Here is a 16,103-nt window from a genome sequence, read left to right on the forward strand (position 1 = left end):
AGGTAAAATATGTAAAAATGCTACATTACTACTGTTATGTCTTGTGGTACCCAGAAGTTTGAAATAATTACACTTGCATTCAATGAAGCTCCAGCATTTATTTCTCAGATCACACCATTTGCTGCAGACTGATGGTAATACTGTTAGTTTGATACCCAGACTGCCCAGTAGTGCATTAGTGAGTGATGTGGCATCCTGGATACTGACCTATACGCTCTTAAAGAATATTGGAATCATATAACAATATAACATTACTCCTTTTAAAAAAAGTTGCCTCCCTCTACCATATGACTGTTCCAATCATTAACTTTTTTTGATATTATGTCTAAACTAAAGAAGATTAACAATCGACTTTTAGAATAAATTGAACATCTTAAGAGCCTATTATAGCTTGTTTTCTTTTCTGAAAAATTATTCATGGTATTGGTTAAGTCGTAGGATGTTATGTCTCCATCTTGTGGAATTGGCAGTCTTCGTTCTGTGATGAGTTGGCACACAGCACTGGTGATGTGTGTGTGTTGCTCCTGGTGTTATAGGAGTCATACTTGATATTGCTGCTGTTGTCACTGGCTGGTGGTGATATTGATGTTGCTCTGTTTGGTGATGCTGTTTTGTCTCGCTTGTTAGTGATGTTGCAGATCTTGTTGATGAACTTTTCTGCTTTTCCATCTTGGGTGTAGGTCAAATATGGACTCCGTTCCTTCCCATTTGCTTAGTGGTTTCAACCTTGATGACGTGTGATCATGGAGCCTTGGTTTCCAGCTTCTCTGTATTGAATTCTGTACATAGACAGTTTGTCCTCCCAACAGCTCAGGCAAGGATTTGTAATGCTTGTTGAAGAGTTGACCACCTACCTGTGCATCAGTGAGTTGTTGTCTTTCTTCCTCCTGGTCAATTGGAGGATGTACCTTGCTTGGCAAAGTTGTCTTGTACTTTCTATCATTGAGTGGCTCTGCAGGCGATTTCATGTCTGCCTTGAGAAGTATACCTTGGAGCGACAATAAGGCAAAGTTTGGATCTTCACTTGCCCCTTGGCTCTTTGTCCATGAAGATTCTCTTGGCTGTTTGAATGTGTCATTCTATGAAACAGTGTTCCCTTGAATGATGTGATGGTGAAGTGATGATGTTGAACCTATACTCTTTAGCAACTTCCTTAAACTTTCTGGAGGTTATATGAGTTTCGTTATCACATATTATTCTTTGAGGAATCCCTTGCTCAACAAACAGAACTCCTACTGCTGGGATGATTGTTGTGTCTCTCAAATCTTTCACATTGCTGCTGATGGAACTCTTGAGTAAAAGTCTGCTATTATGAGATTCCAGTCTTGATTTTGTGTGAATAAATCAGCTCGCACAGTATGCCATGGTCTGGACAGTACCTCACTTGCAATCACTTCCTCTTTCTGTTGTGTATTTGTATACTTCTGGCACACACTGCATGTAGATACCATTCTTTTAATGTCTTAGTAGATGCTTTCCTTATCCAGTACACAATTGATCTGGCTTTGATCTTATGCGTATCCATTTAATGTGGCCTTCATGTATCTACTGCAGAAGTTCTCCGTATATTGTTTTGATTACATTGATTCTAGCAGAACACCATCTTCTAGTGACTTGCCATCTCGGATTGGCCAATACTGCCGTATTGCAAGCTGTGTTTGTTGCACCTTATCGAGCCATCCTTGGATCAATTGCTGAGAGAGCATTGAACCATAGAAAAGTTACAGCATAGAAGGAGGCTATTCGGCCCATCTTGTCCATGCCAGCCCAAGGACACCCAGGTGCCCTTTCTAATCCCACCATCCTGCACCCGGTCCATAACCCTGCAGCTTACAGCACTTAAGGTGCAGATCCGGGTACTTTTTAAAAGAGTTTAGAGTTTCTGCCTCTACCACCAACTTGGGCAGCGGATTCCAGACACCAACTACCCTCTGCGTAAAAAAAGTTCTTCCTCATGTTCCCTCTTACACCTTCTGCCACTTATCTTGAATCTATGTCCCCTGGTTCTAGAATTCTCCACCAAGGGAAACAATTTTATCCTGTCCACTCTATCTATTCCCCTCATAATTTTGTACACCTCAATCAAGTCTCCTCTCGGCCTTCTTTGCTCTAAGGAAAATAACCCCAACCTATCCAATCTCTCCTTGTAGCTACACTTTTCTAACCCTGGCAACGTTCTTGTAAACCTCCTCTGCACTCTCTCCAGAGCTATTACATCCTTCCTGTAATATGGTGACCAGAACTGCACATAATACTCCAGTTGTGGCCTCACCAGTGTTTTATACAATTCCAACATTATATCCTTACTTTTATATTCTGTACCTCTGCCAATGAAGGAGAGCTTTCCATATGCCTTCTTTACAACCTTGTCTACTTGAACTGCTGCATTCAGGGACCTGTGTACTTGTATGCCAAGATCTCTCACTTCATCTACCCCTCTTAGTATATTCCCATTTATTGTGTAATCCCTGTAACTGTTTGACCTCCCTAAATGTATGATCTCACACTTCTCCATGTTAAAATCCATCTGCCACTTTACTGCACACTCCACCAACCCATCTATATCGTTTTGGAGATTATAGCTATCCTTTACACTATCCACTACTCGGCCAATCTTTGTGTCATCTGCAAATTTCCCAATCGTGCCCCCTATGCTCATGTCCAAATCGTTAATATATAACACAAACAGCAAGGGTCCCAACACCGAGCCCTGTGGAACACCACTTGAGACAACTTTCCATTCGCAAGGGCATCCATCGACCATTACCCTTTGTTTTCTGTTACAAAGCCAACCTTTTATCCAGTTTGCCACATTACCTTGAATCCCATGGGCTTTTACTTTCCTGACCAATCTGCCATGTGGGACCTTGTCAAATGCTAAAATCCATCCGCTGCACTACCTTCACCAACCCTTCTTGTCACTTCCTCAAAGAATTCAGTCAAATTTGTGAGGCAAGACCTTCCTTTAACAAATCCATGCTGACCATCCCTGACTAGCCCATGCCTTTCCACATGACAGTTAATCCTATCTCTCAGGATTGATTCTACTAATTTGCTCACCACCAATGTAAGACTAACTGGCCTATAATTGTTTGGCATTTCCTTTGATCCCTTTTTAAACAATAGAACTATGTTTACATTTCTCCAATCCTCCAGTACCTCCCCTGTATCTAGTGAAGATTGGAAAATCATCCTCAGAGCATCTGCTATCTCCTTCCTGACTTCCTTCAGCAGCCTTGGAAACAATCCATCTGACCCTGGTGACTTATCAACTTTAAAGGATTTCAACCCTTCGAGTATTTGCTCTCTCTTTATGACTATCCTGTCCAATATCTCGCAGGGTTCCTCCTGGACTGCTATATCTACATCTGTAACTCTTCGCCTTTGTTGGTTTCATCTCTAATTTGACTCCATTTCGGTGGTGTTACATTCAGTAGGTGATGGATCTTTACACTTAGATGTTTTATCTCAAGTTTCTCATGAAGTGGCAGATGAGATAGGGAATCTGTCAGCACCATTTCTCTTCCTGGTTTTTATTTCAGAGTGAAATCATAATTCTGAAGCCTCAAGAGTAACCTCTGCAGTCTTGCTGGTATTCTAGTGGACAGTGATCACTCACCACTATGAAATTTCTCCCATAATGCGTAGAATTTCCCACATCCATATATGACTGCCAAAAGCTCTCTTTCTATGGCGGTATAACTGGTTCTTAGCTGATTTTAGAGTTTTTGATGCGAATGCTACTAGTTTTCTCTCTGGTACCAAGGCGGCTCCCAATCCTTTTTTGTAGAATAAGCTACTTGTAGAGTGCCAGGTTTCCCTCTGTTGTAGTATAACAGACTTATCTCCTTGCATACTACTACTTTGAGTTTACTGAATCTCCTAAATGACATTGACCACTGGTACTAAACATCCTCTTTTCATCAGATCTTGCAGGTTTGCTGCGTGTTTTGATGTGTGAAGTATGAACAAACTCATGTACTGGATCAAACCAAGGAAACTTCTCAGCTCTTGTCTCTTGGAGCTTCCATCTCCAAGATAGGTGTGATTTTTTAAGGACTCTGCTTGACTTGGCCAGGTGTCCATGGCATTCTGAAGAAGTCGCATTCTGTCACCTTCGCAGTGCATTTGCCTGCATTTAGCTTGATCTCTCCATGGCTTCTTCCACGCTATAGATCTAGATATTATCGGCTATGCTGACTGCTCCTTTGCATCCCTTGTATGACTCTTCTACTTTCTGATGGAACATATCCTGGCGCACTTTGAGGCCAAAAGGTAGACATAGGAATTTGTACCATCCAAAAATGTTGAATGTTGTCAGCAGCGAAGATTCTTCATCAAGCTTCTTGTTCCATTATCTGTTTCTGGCATCAAGTTTGCTGAAAACTTTTGCACCTGCCAGTGCTGGTGTGAGCTCTTCCTGTGTGTGAAAAGGCTAATGATTCCTCTTTATTACTTGATTAACATCTTTGGGATCAAGACAAATCTGTAGCCATCCATTTGGCTTCTCTCTCACAATTTATCCAATCTGTTGGCTCTGTAACTCTGGCAGTCACTTCGTTTTATTCCATCGCTTGGAACACTCTTTCAAGCTTTCCTTTCAGTTCTATTGGTTTATTATGTGAGGGATGAATCACTGGTTCCTCCCCTGGATCAATAATGATGTGATAAAATCTTAAAAGAATGTCTCATCAAAACACTCTGGATGCGTTTAGAGCAGATCTTTCATGCTTCTTATCAGAGGGCACTTTTCAATGGGTGTGCTACCTTCAAGCCTCAGTGACACCTCCTTCATCTCATGGTTTACTGAGATCAGCTCTAGCTCTTCACAACCATAGAATAGCAGGACCATCTTGTTTTAGTGATGTAGAATGTGCTGTTAATACCTTTTCCTTTGTATGTTGATCTGATTTGGGTTGTTCAGTTCCACCATATGCCATTAGCATGATGTTGCTCTGTTTCGGAGCATCCTTCTTTGGGTAACCATTTTCTTTCAAATTTTCAGGAAAGATCTACTGGTTTGGCCTAAGCTGGGATGATAATCTGTGCTCCAGTATCAAGCTTCAGCTTTAGATTTGTGGTGTGGGCTTACTTCTTACCTTCTTACTGATCTGATTGGTTGTGCGAATTTCTTTTCACTGGAAACTGTCCAGACATTTCATGCAGTTCTAAATTTTCTATAACAAAAACAGAATTACCTGGAAAAACTCAGCAGGTCTGGCAGCATCGGCGGAGAAGAAAAGAGTTGATGTTTCGAGTCCTCATGACCCTTCGACAGAACTTGAGTTCGAGTCGAACTCAAGTTCTGTCGAAGGGTCATGAGGACTCGAAACGTCAACTCTTTTCTTCTCCGCCGATGCTGCCAGACCTGCTGAGTTTTTCCAGGTAATTCTGTTTTTGTTTTGGATTTCCAGCATCCACAGTTTTTTTGTTTTTATCTCTAAATTTTCTATGTCCGTTGTACTCAACGTCATCCTTCAGGGGATGGACGTTGTGGTTTCTTGCCCCTCCCATTTGCCCTGTTGTTCTGTTGCCACCTGACCATCTTTTTCTTTGTTCAGCACATCTTTTCCGAGTGATTGGGCTTTCTACAAGCTCTGTCATTTGATGCATATGTGGGACATTTCCTTCTGTCTGTGGACTGTTGTGGTCCATAGCTCTTGCAAATCTTTCACTTTGTCTAATGTGCCTTCTTTTGTTACTGTTTCACTGCATCAATCCTCATGCATTTCCTTTGACTTTATTGAAGACTAGCTGTTTGGGTGGTCAGTGCCTTTATCTGTCTATTTGAGTTTTCATGTGCTCTGGAAGTGTCTACAGCCTGCGAGATTGCGAGCTTGTCCTTTCCAACTAGAACATTTTGTATTTCTGGGTGTGCAGAGCCCTAAAGGAGCTGATCTACCAGTCTTTCATATGTAAGCTTAAATTTACACTTGCTGACTACGTTTCTAAATCACGTTAAGAAATTGTCAACAGGTTCACCTGGTTCTTGCCTTGCTTTGAAATTCATATTGGCGGATCTAATGGTTTGACTTTGTCTACAGATGTATGCTAAATTTTATCTGGGTTTTTTTTACTGTCATCCTCACTCATCTAGCTACTAAAGGATGTAGCTGACCCTTACCCCTTTGCTAGTGGCTTTGAGAAAATTACTGAATGTCGATCTGCACTTTGTTAAACTCCTCAAGTGCCTCTACAGTATCATCAGCCTCCCAATTCTTCACGCATTGTGGCGGTGGCCATTTTGCTTTTGCACAATTCACTCAGCTTTTTTCTCTCTCTCTCTGGCACTAATTTGGGTTGATTTTTCTCAGTCTAATTCTGCATTTACTTAATTTATAATGTTTTGGTTTTACTCTCAACTATCTGCTGCCATCATCATGCAGTTCCCAGAAGTTTGAAATAATCATACTTTTAAACTCGATTGCTGGAACTTTATGGAATGTGTTTCTCAGATCACACCATGTGCAGCAGACTGATAGATTGTTCACTCAATACCCAGATTATAGTGCAGTCGTAAGTTATGTGGCACCCCTGGATACTTATGTATACATATGCATGAATATATAGTTTCTAAATCATACTGGAATAATATAATAAGATAACTGCTGTGTAATTATTCCTTTAATATACTGAATCACCGTTCGATTTATTGATAGCTTTGTTCACCATAGCACACATTGTTATGTACAGGTTCAGTACATTGAGTGATAGAACCAAGTTGACATGGTTATTTAAGTAATGAGGTTTACTGTACAACAATTGCAGACTGTACAAAAGAGTTGTATTTATTTTGAATTCTAACAGTACAGTATATTCAGCTCAAGAACTAAGTGCAGGACGCTTAAGTCAGGCATTTTTTGGGAATGATGGCCCTACTGGCTGCAATGTGTTAAATTTTAGGGCTTCATTCTTGGTGTTAGGTGTTTAGAAACGCAATAGAAAGCTATATATAGTAAACAAGTGCTACTTACATTTTACCAAAGATGATCAATAATTAGGTTGGTTCCCATTGTTGAAATTGGGCATGGACCTGCAGGCTACCATGGAAAAAGTGGTGCAAGGTTAAGTGGATTGAGATATGTAGAAGCTATTTAACTTGGATGGTGGTACCATATTCTGTAGAAAATAACTGGTGAAACCCACACTCCTTGAGGATTTTTTTGGCAAGGCAGCCAGACCTTATATTTCAGGGTTGCCTTGACCTTTGTCAGAAGTGATCTAACCGTTTAAAGTTGCTGAAAGGGTTACAAAGGTGAAAAATAAGTGAGCCAGTTATTTGAAATTGTAGTATCATGTGAGCTTTTCTTCTACGCGATACACTGATTACCTTTAATGTATTTTCATTGACTGACAAAGCATTTATTTTAATATTTCTGCTTAAACAGATGGATACAATTGTACGGATTGCAGAAGACTTAAAGAACCTTGGGAATAACTTCTTTAAAGCCCAGAACTGGATAATGGCAGACAAGAAATACACCAAGGCTTTAAGGTAGTTGTGGATGCAGTGACGACTTTTGACGAGTGACAAAGCCTTGAAAGGGTGTTGTACTGGCAGCAGCCACTGTCTTCCCCCCAAAGGCGCTGCCATTTCATAGGCTCGGTGGATGGGACTTTTGTCCCTGGGGCCCTTAATCATGGGAAGGCCCGTCGCTGGCCTATCAAGTGTTGAGTGGCACTTAATTTGGTGAACCTTCCCTAAAAGAGGCGATGTGGGGCTCCCGCCCAGCTGGACCTCCGTCACATCCATTAACTCCAGCCCCTTGTTTCTCATTATATGTACCACCTTCTTTATTGGAAATTTGATTGCATGACTTGCAGCCCATCTGTTTCGAGTTATTGTGTATATCCAAATCATGCACCTTTGTTGTACTTCAGGCATATACATGCAAATTCTGTGTAATGTTTACCTGATTACCTCAAATCTTATATAAATCAGCAATGACTCACAATTTTCCAAGTTAGAAAGGTGCAAATCAAAAGCAAGAACAAAAGCTACCAGTTAAAATGTGCAAAACAACAAAAGCTGCTAATCAAAATGTACAAAACAACTAATAATTAGACAGTGTCCAATAAAGTAGCTGGCAAGGAGAAGAATGTGAACCAATGAAGTCACTCAGAATAGTTTCTGAAACTCTTTGCAAAATTCAGGAGGGAGTTTATAATGGTGAAGATTCTAACATAAGAAAAACATAATTCATATTATCATTAAGTATAACTATATGGTTAATTTTCTGTTGAAGGAGCAGTGTCCAAATGGGAGGAGGGAGAAGGGATGAGGGGAAGAATATCGAGAGAGAGAGAGAGGAAGTGGATGGGGAGTGGGGTGTATGGGGAGGGGGTCTGTAGGAATGGGGAAAGACTAGGTGGATGAGAGATGGGGAGGATGTGTGGATGAGATGAGGGGTATGGTGAATGAGATGGGGATGGAGAGGAGGAGGAGGGAGAGGGGTATTGGGAGAAGGGGATGGGAATGAGAGAGTTGAGGAATGGGAAGAGGAGATGGGAGTGAGAGAGTTGGGGAATGGGGAGGGATGGACCACGAGTAGGGGGTTTCGAGTTTTGAGCAAGAAATGGAGAATGTGAGGAAGAACTTTTTTACGTAGTGAGTGGCAATGACCTGAAACTTACTATTCACAAGGGTGATGGAAGCAGAGGCAATCAGTGATTTCAGTAGGAAATTGAATGGGCATTTGAAGGAAATGAACCAGAAGGGCTACAGAAATGGGGAATGGGAATGCCCCATGGGCATTGTTCCATGGAGAACAGAGACTTGATAGGCCAGATGTTCTCTTGTGCTCAAAGTAAATGACTTATTGTTCCAGAATTTGATGCATTTTTGTTTTTATGCATAAATGGTGCAGCAACTTCAGGTGAAGAACAGATGCAACTCATCCAAAAGTTGGTGTCAGTTATGCCGCTCCACTATTAACTTCATAAAAATGGCACCTTACCCTTAGCTTCCCTGTAGTTTCAGAACCTGCTGTATTTGCCTATTGAACTTACCACAGAAAGTTAAAGTCTTACCATTTCAAGTGTGAGTACACTTGTAACAATGTGGTAAGTATTAATGACTGCAAATCAATCTGTCTTGCACAGAAATTAAACTTACAAGAGTGGGCTCTCATTCATTCAGGTTTTAAATTTTAAAATTGTCAAATTTTACATTTAACTTTCTTCTTTTTTGTTTTTCTGCTCTTAATATAATCTTTATTTTCCTTTATGCACTTGATTTGATATTCAATTATAATTCACCCTCCTCAGACCTTTGTTTATTTCACAATCCTCCAACCTGATTTAAAACAAAATATATATTTATTCATGGAATGTGAGCATCGCTGGCAAGACCATTTTTTAAAGCCACCTTTAATTGCCCAATAAAAGGGCAATGAACTGTTTCCTTGAACTGGTGCAGTCCTTGTGGTGATGGTACTTCAGAATGCTGATGGATAGGGAATTTCAGGATTTTGACCCAAAGATTAACAATATATTTCTGAACTGGATGGTGTGTGATTTGCAGGGGAACTCCCCCTCTCTTTTCCCAACCTGCGGACATAAAATGTTTGGAGTTTACCTGTGGCATTTGAATATAAACTCAATATAGTGTGGAGATTTAAGTGTATAATTTACATCCTTAGATTTCCTCATGAACCATATAAACCACAGTAGTCTCATGAATAACCTTTAGCCATTGCTGAGTCAGTGGGTGGCTGAAGCTCATTTCAATATCTACTGGGGAAGGAGTTGAAGATCAGCAAGCTCCTCATTATTGTTCACTATCCATTGATGATGCTTGAAGTTTTCACGTGCAAATGTTAGGATGAGTACAGGATCAGATTTGGTTGTAATGTCCCCGTGAATGAATAGTTTCTTTTATACTGAGTTTAGGCTCACAATTTGCTATTTCGGTAAAGTATCACGTGGCGCCTGTTGAATTGTACCGAACTTCTCTCCGCCCCCACACCCCCAACCCTGCAGCAGGTATAGACAGTGAGTGAATTGTCTGAGGGTGGGATTGGGTGCAGAATAATGAGGCATAGCACTGCAGAAATTGGGTTAAACAGAGAAAGAGTTGGAGTATTAGAGAAAATCATAACCAACTCGTTTTAAATGCTGACAGCTACTTGGGGTGTGAGGAGTTTTAATTTGCCAGTGTTGTTATTTGATTTTGATAATGCTTCATGCCAAGCACTCTGGTCTTGATTTATATTTTTATCTTGAAAAACTAAGGTTTTAAACTTTTAAAATATTCTCTTTAAGATACACAGCTACTTTAAGAGATGAAATTGATGATGAATCAACAGAGAAGCTGGATTCGGTTAAAAGCCTAGAATCTATTTTGTTAAGTTGTAATCTGAACATTGCTGCATGCAAGCTGAAGCTGTCTGACTGGAATGCTGCTATTGAAAGCTGTGACGAGGTTGGTGTCCGATATTTAATTAAAAGTGCAAAGCTTTATCTTAATGTCCCCAAGTGAAGTCATTGCTAACATGTTTGGATATTTTACAATGATCTAGACCAAGATAGAATGGCTCAAAATAACCAGTGTTTTTTTCAGAATACAATTAGGGATTTTTAGGGATATGGAAAAAGAAATTGTATTTTATAATGCATGACTTATTAGCAAAATTTACACCTTGAATCTGTGGAACTCCATGATATTTCAAAATAGTGTAGGAATTTTCAATGGAAGAGTTGAGTTACTTATATTTTATTTGTTTCATATGATAACATTTTAGGACTTCTATCTATATGATCCAGAAACATACTTGTTTTGAATTACATTATGATTTTGGACGGATTTGGCTTATAAATGCCACTTCCCAGGGATAGAACGTTGTTTTCCACTTTATGTGAAAAGCCATTTAGAATTAAAAAAAGCCATTAGAATAAAAAAACAAAAATCCTACAAATGCTGAATGGTTTTCATGAGAACTGTACATATTTGAAATGAACAACATTAATTTGGCTGAACTAAGGGGTGAAAATACTCACAAAGAGCAAGTATGAGTACTTTTGTTTTGGGGGAAAAAAGCAGTCATTTGAATAGCTGAAATGATAGTAACCGGTGATGATAGGAATAACACAATTGAGTAAAGGCATAAGAGAGGTAAAATTGAGGTAGTGGTGGTGGGTTCAGTTGTGTGCTGACTGATGGTGGTGATTGGTTCTGACGAAAGGTTATCAGCCTGAAACATTAACTGTTTTTTACAGATGCTGCCTGACCTGAGTTTTTGAAGCATTTTCATCTTTTATTCCTGTTGCTGGGTCTTGGAAAAATATGAATTAGATTTCCTTTCCCTGTTTTTACTACTACTGAAAAGCAAAATATTTAGCAAATATTGTTGGGAACAGATCTCACATCTAACATAATGTCTTTCTTTAATAGGCTCTTGAAATTAATCAGTCAAACACAAAGGCGCTTTATAGAAGGGCTCAAGCCTGGCAAGCAAAGAAGGATTATGATCAGGCACTGGTACTGTAACATCATAAATTCTTTTGATTTGGTGTATCATCCTTTAATACTCAAATATCAAATTAACAAAGATGCTGAAGAATTGGAATAAATCCATGACAGAGTTGGGAAGGTGGAATGAGTAATTTAAATTTTTATGTTTAAACAGGATGATCTTAAGAAAGCTCAGGAAATTACACCTGAAGACAAAGGTAAGTTGTAAAATTGCTAACAATACATACAAGAATAACTGGTAAAATAACATGGGAATCTCCTTAGCTCACAAGTATTAAGCCTGCTTTCTTTTTACATTTTTGCAGCTATAAGCAATGAAATACTCCGAGTGAAACAAAAGAAAAAGGAACAGAAAGAGAAAGAAAAGGCAACTTATGCAAAAATGTTTGCTTGATAAGTTGATTTTATTTTCGGCTGCTAAGGGCTGTTGTTTTGTCTTAATCGTCTGAGGACAGTGTTGGGTTGTTTGTTTGGATATGTAGTCTGTTTTACAGACAAGTGCACATGATTTAAATAAAAATTATAGAGACTAGAGGGTAAACAATTGCTGCAACTCAGCTGTGCTGCTGACACCTTATTTGCAAAGTGTCTTGCAATGGAGCTGTTAAAGATATCAGCTATTAAAATAAAATAAAATAAAGAATAAAGGTCTCATCTGTTTTTCCCTGCAAGATATATTGATGTTTCTATTTATAGATTTCTTTACTTAATAAACGTGGCAGAAGCAATATATGAAAGAAGTAATACTATATGTGTGAGTCACTGTTCTTGTCTTTGAAGAACTTTTTTTAAAGTAGCTTCCTACTATGTCTTTATTTTTATTTCTAAGATCCTGATGGTCTGCAAAGGGTTACAATACATATGGCTCATAAGTAAAACCTACTGTGGTTATTTAGTTCATCTGTTTACTGTGTTTAAAATTTATACCTATCATGTTTTTTCATATCGACACAGAATTTGTCCAGGCATTAATTTTATCCAATTTAGTTGTAAATTGAATGGAAGGTGATTAAAGCTGAATAGCAATTCAGTTTCAACATCCCAGTTATGCTTCGAATACAAACGGGAAAATTACCCTTTTATTGAAAACTGACTTTACACTCTGCTCTTGCAGCTTTTCATCGGTCAGCTTTATTGCTTTTGAAGATGATATTATCTTCAATATTGATCCAGTTGCTTCTCAACTCCTTTAACTTTTCATTTTTCTTTCTTTCTGCAAAAGCACAAAATAAAAAGCGCATAAAACACATTGCAATAATCAGAGGAACACTGAGTGAGGTATTGTACTCTATACACATTTCAGCAAAGACAACATTTTGTTTGGTCGGTACAAAGGGTTCAGTGAGGTGTAAAATTTTATATCAAACTATTCTTTATTTGCAGGTATTGTAGTTGATGTAAAATCCATTCAAACTTGCACTTATTACGTATCACAGCTGATGTCTATATCCTTATGGCAGATTAGAATTTAGGCCATCTTTTTTTAAGACTATTTCTAAAGTCAAGTTAAGCTCATGTAGGTTGCAGTTTCTTAAATGCAAACGGAGCACCAGTTGAAGCTGATGTGCGTTTTGCCCTCTAGTCTGATGTGTATTATTTACGAGAAGTTGAAAAATGTTCAATACTGATTACCATGAACTCATTGTTTAGAAGTCTGAGCAATATATCGGCTAATACGATATATTCATAAATGAATAAATTTTGTCCTTTCAATATAAGACTTGCCAAGTGTAGAATTTTATTTTGAAGTTTTAATACTCCATTGAAGGGTAATTTTTATTTCGCTACATTTGTACATGTTATCTTAAAACAACTCCCTCAGTAATTGCCTATTTTCACTCTTTTATCCAGTAGAAACGTGTTCCCCACGGCCAGCACCATGCACTAAGTGATGATTTGACATTGAAATTGACAGTGAGCCAAAAAATATTAGGAGGGATGTTTAAAACCCAGGCCCATTGCTGAATAAAGCGTTTAACTGCACCAACCAGTGGGTTTGAAAGAAAAATAAATTTCCAACCCATTTTGAAAGTATTTTTATTTTACAGGCAAAGTTGTACCAATTTCTCCTTCTCCCTTAAACATTCACTGCCTCCACGATGACACACAGTGACAGTAGGGTGTACCATTTATTAGATGCACTGCAGCAACTTGTCAAGGCAAGCGGCACCTTCCAAATCCATGGTCTCTTCCACCTAGAAGAACAAAGTCAGCAGATACATTGGAACACACCATCCTAACTCAGAAATATATCTCCATTTCTTCACTGTGGCTGGGTCAAAATCCCGAAACTCCTTCCCTCACCGCACTGTGGGTGCACCTACACTACATGGATTGCCGCAATTTATAAAAGCACCTTTTCAAGGACAACTGGGGATGGGAAATAAATGTTGGCCTTGAAAGCAATGTCTACATTCCGGGAACAATTTTTTTTAAGCGCTTGGTTGGGAGTGTGCAACCCCATTGGTACAATCCCACCCATAGTTATCAGCTATGCATGTCACCTAGTTCAGAGGGAGAGGAAAATGAACATCAAGTATGTAACATCATGGATAATAATTTCCTTTGATCATTTCATTCAGTGCACAGGTAACTTCCAAGACTGGCAGTAAGTTGGTCTTGGGAGTAAGCTCAAAATGGTGATGGTGAATCAATAGCCTATTTTGCACTTGTTCAATTTTCTTTTGCATTGACTTCAGAAAGAACATTAGGCAGAATGTAAAATGGTGTTCCGATTCACTACTGCTATTTAGTATTGTCATTCAAGACAAATTCATACCTCTCTGTCTCAGTTTTGGACTGGCAACCAATTTTGCTCATCTATCATCAATAGCTATGTAAAGATCTTTACCTGTTGTGTTTTGTGCTCTGATGCTCTCATGTCAAGTCAAGTATTCACCTACTCTCTGGAATAATGAGGCCAGATTCCATTAGATGGTCAGTTGAAGGGACGTTGAAAAGATTTCAGTGGGGGGATAAGCTTAATTTGTCTAGATCTGCTCGTGTGGATTCTCTGGAGGCAGACCCGTGCAGATTTCTTCAATGATGTCCGTGAGGCCTGTGATATATCTGCCCCCAGGGAATCAACTTAAGTCTGTGTAATGGTGCTTGAGGCAGCGCTCTGTGAGCTAATCTTTACCCCCATGTTCATTGACATTGGAATATTTTCTGAGCACAGTGTGATATAGAAATTACAGCATAGAATGAGGACATTTGCCCATTGCTTCTGTGCCAGTTCTAGTTCTTTACCTTAGATTACCAAAACTAATTAATTATGCTTTCTTACATTTAACAATTTTTCCTTTTTAACTGATTTGCTGTGTGTGGTGAAGAATGCCATGTGAAAAGGCTGCTCCTAGGGAATTTTCTTATTGAGAAGATTCAAAAAACAATCGGCACAATCTGGAGATCAATCTTGAGACCTTGGCCTGCAAGGTGTTTAGCTCGGTGCTCTTTTTCAAAAAAAAAACAACAGGTTTTGGGGAACCATTTGAACCTGTTAAAACAAATCCCTTTTACACACAGAATATCACAATCTAAGATCAAGCAGGAAGCAGCCAGTGCTATATAAGTGACTTGTCCAAACACACAACAAATTCACTATAAATGGATTGTATCTGCATATGCTGTTTTAACTGACTGATACTCCCCTCCATAGTATTTGGGAAAGGAAGAGCATCTCCAGGGACCATTTGCCCCATTGCTAGATCTTTATAATAAAACAATTACTTTACTTATATAGAATATTACCACATTGAACCGTTTCTTAGTGCTTCAATCTGATGAATTACTAATTTTGAAGTACTTTGTTATGTAGTTGTAACAATTGCTATAAAGCCAATTACCGGCAACTCAAGTTAACTATAGATGGATAATGGAGCCTTTCTAGTGTTGTCCACACAAACTGAGAACAAACTTAACAAAAACAAGGCATGGGGAAGGAATTCATTCCCAACTAGTAAGGACACAATGCAGATAAGAGATTTGTAATTCCAGAACAACACCAAATTTTGCATTTATGTTCAGCTTTTACCATGTCTCAATAAGTATAAGGCTGGGAAGCAGTTTGGGCAGCATCACGGTGAAGCAGTCACTCCAAAAAGTGACTTCAGCATAAAGGTGAGAGCCGAGTGGTGAGTAGTGGGTAAGTGTTTTTCTCTAGTATTTCTCCAGTTTAAAATAGATTAAGTAAGAGTTCTAGTTTTTATTTAAAGTACATAATTTAACTTTTTTTTACCATATTTAACTTAAAGTAAGTTTTTTTTTCAACTAGAGGCATGGCAGGGCAGCTCAGTCCCATGTTATGTACCACCTGCAACATGTGAGAAGCCCTAGACACTCCTTGCGCTCTGACCGACCACGTGTGCAGGAAGTGCCACCAGCTGCAGCTACCTGAGCTCCAGGTTTCGGAGCTTGAGCGGAGGCACCAAGGTGCATCCACAAGGCTGAGTGTTTCGTGGATAACATGTTTTTGACGTGGTCACCCCACATCTTACGGGAGTGCAGACAGAGAGGGAATGGGTGACCATCAGTCAGAAGAAAGGTGTCGGGCAGGTAGTCAGGAAATCCCCAGGGTGCATCTCGCTCAAGAACCATTTTTCTGTATTGGAAAATGGTGAAAGTAACAGTT

At 39.1% G+C, this 16,103-nt stretch overlaps 1 protein-coding gene across 1 annotated transcript in view; it reads left to right on the forward strand.

Annotated features, from left to right (window-relative positions):
- ppid (peptidylprolyl isomerase D) overlaps positions 1-13,191 on the forward strand; it is a 39,253-nt gene extending 26,062 nt beyond the window's left edge. Inside the window, exons 6-10 of the mRNA XM_041192064.1 lie at positions 7,389-7,495; positions 10,264-10,423; positions 11,393-11,479; positions 11,628-11,670; positions 11,779-13,191. Of these exons, the coding sequence (XP_041047998.1) occupies positions 7,389-7,495; positions 10,264-10,423; positions 11,393-11,479; positions 11,628-11,670; positions 11,779-11,867 (486 nt within the window). The 3' untranslated portion in view covers positions 11,868-13,191. The remainder of the gene's footprint in view (positions 1-7,388; positions 7,496-10,263; positions 10,424-11,392; positions 11,480-11,627; positions 11,671-11,778) is intronic.
- Positions 13,192-16,103: the final 2,912 nt, after the last annotated feature.

This window comes from Carcharodon carcharias, chromosome 1 (genome assembly GCF_017639515.1).
Source record: "Carcharodon carcharias isolate sCarCar2 chromosome 1, sCarCar2.pri, whole genome shotgun sequence".
Taxonomy (NCBI): Eukaryota; Metazoa; Chordata; class Chondrichthyes; order Lamniformes; family Lamnidae; genus Carcharodon; species Carcharodon carcharias.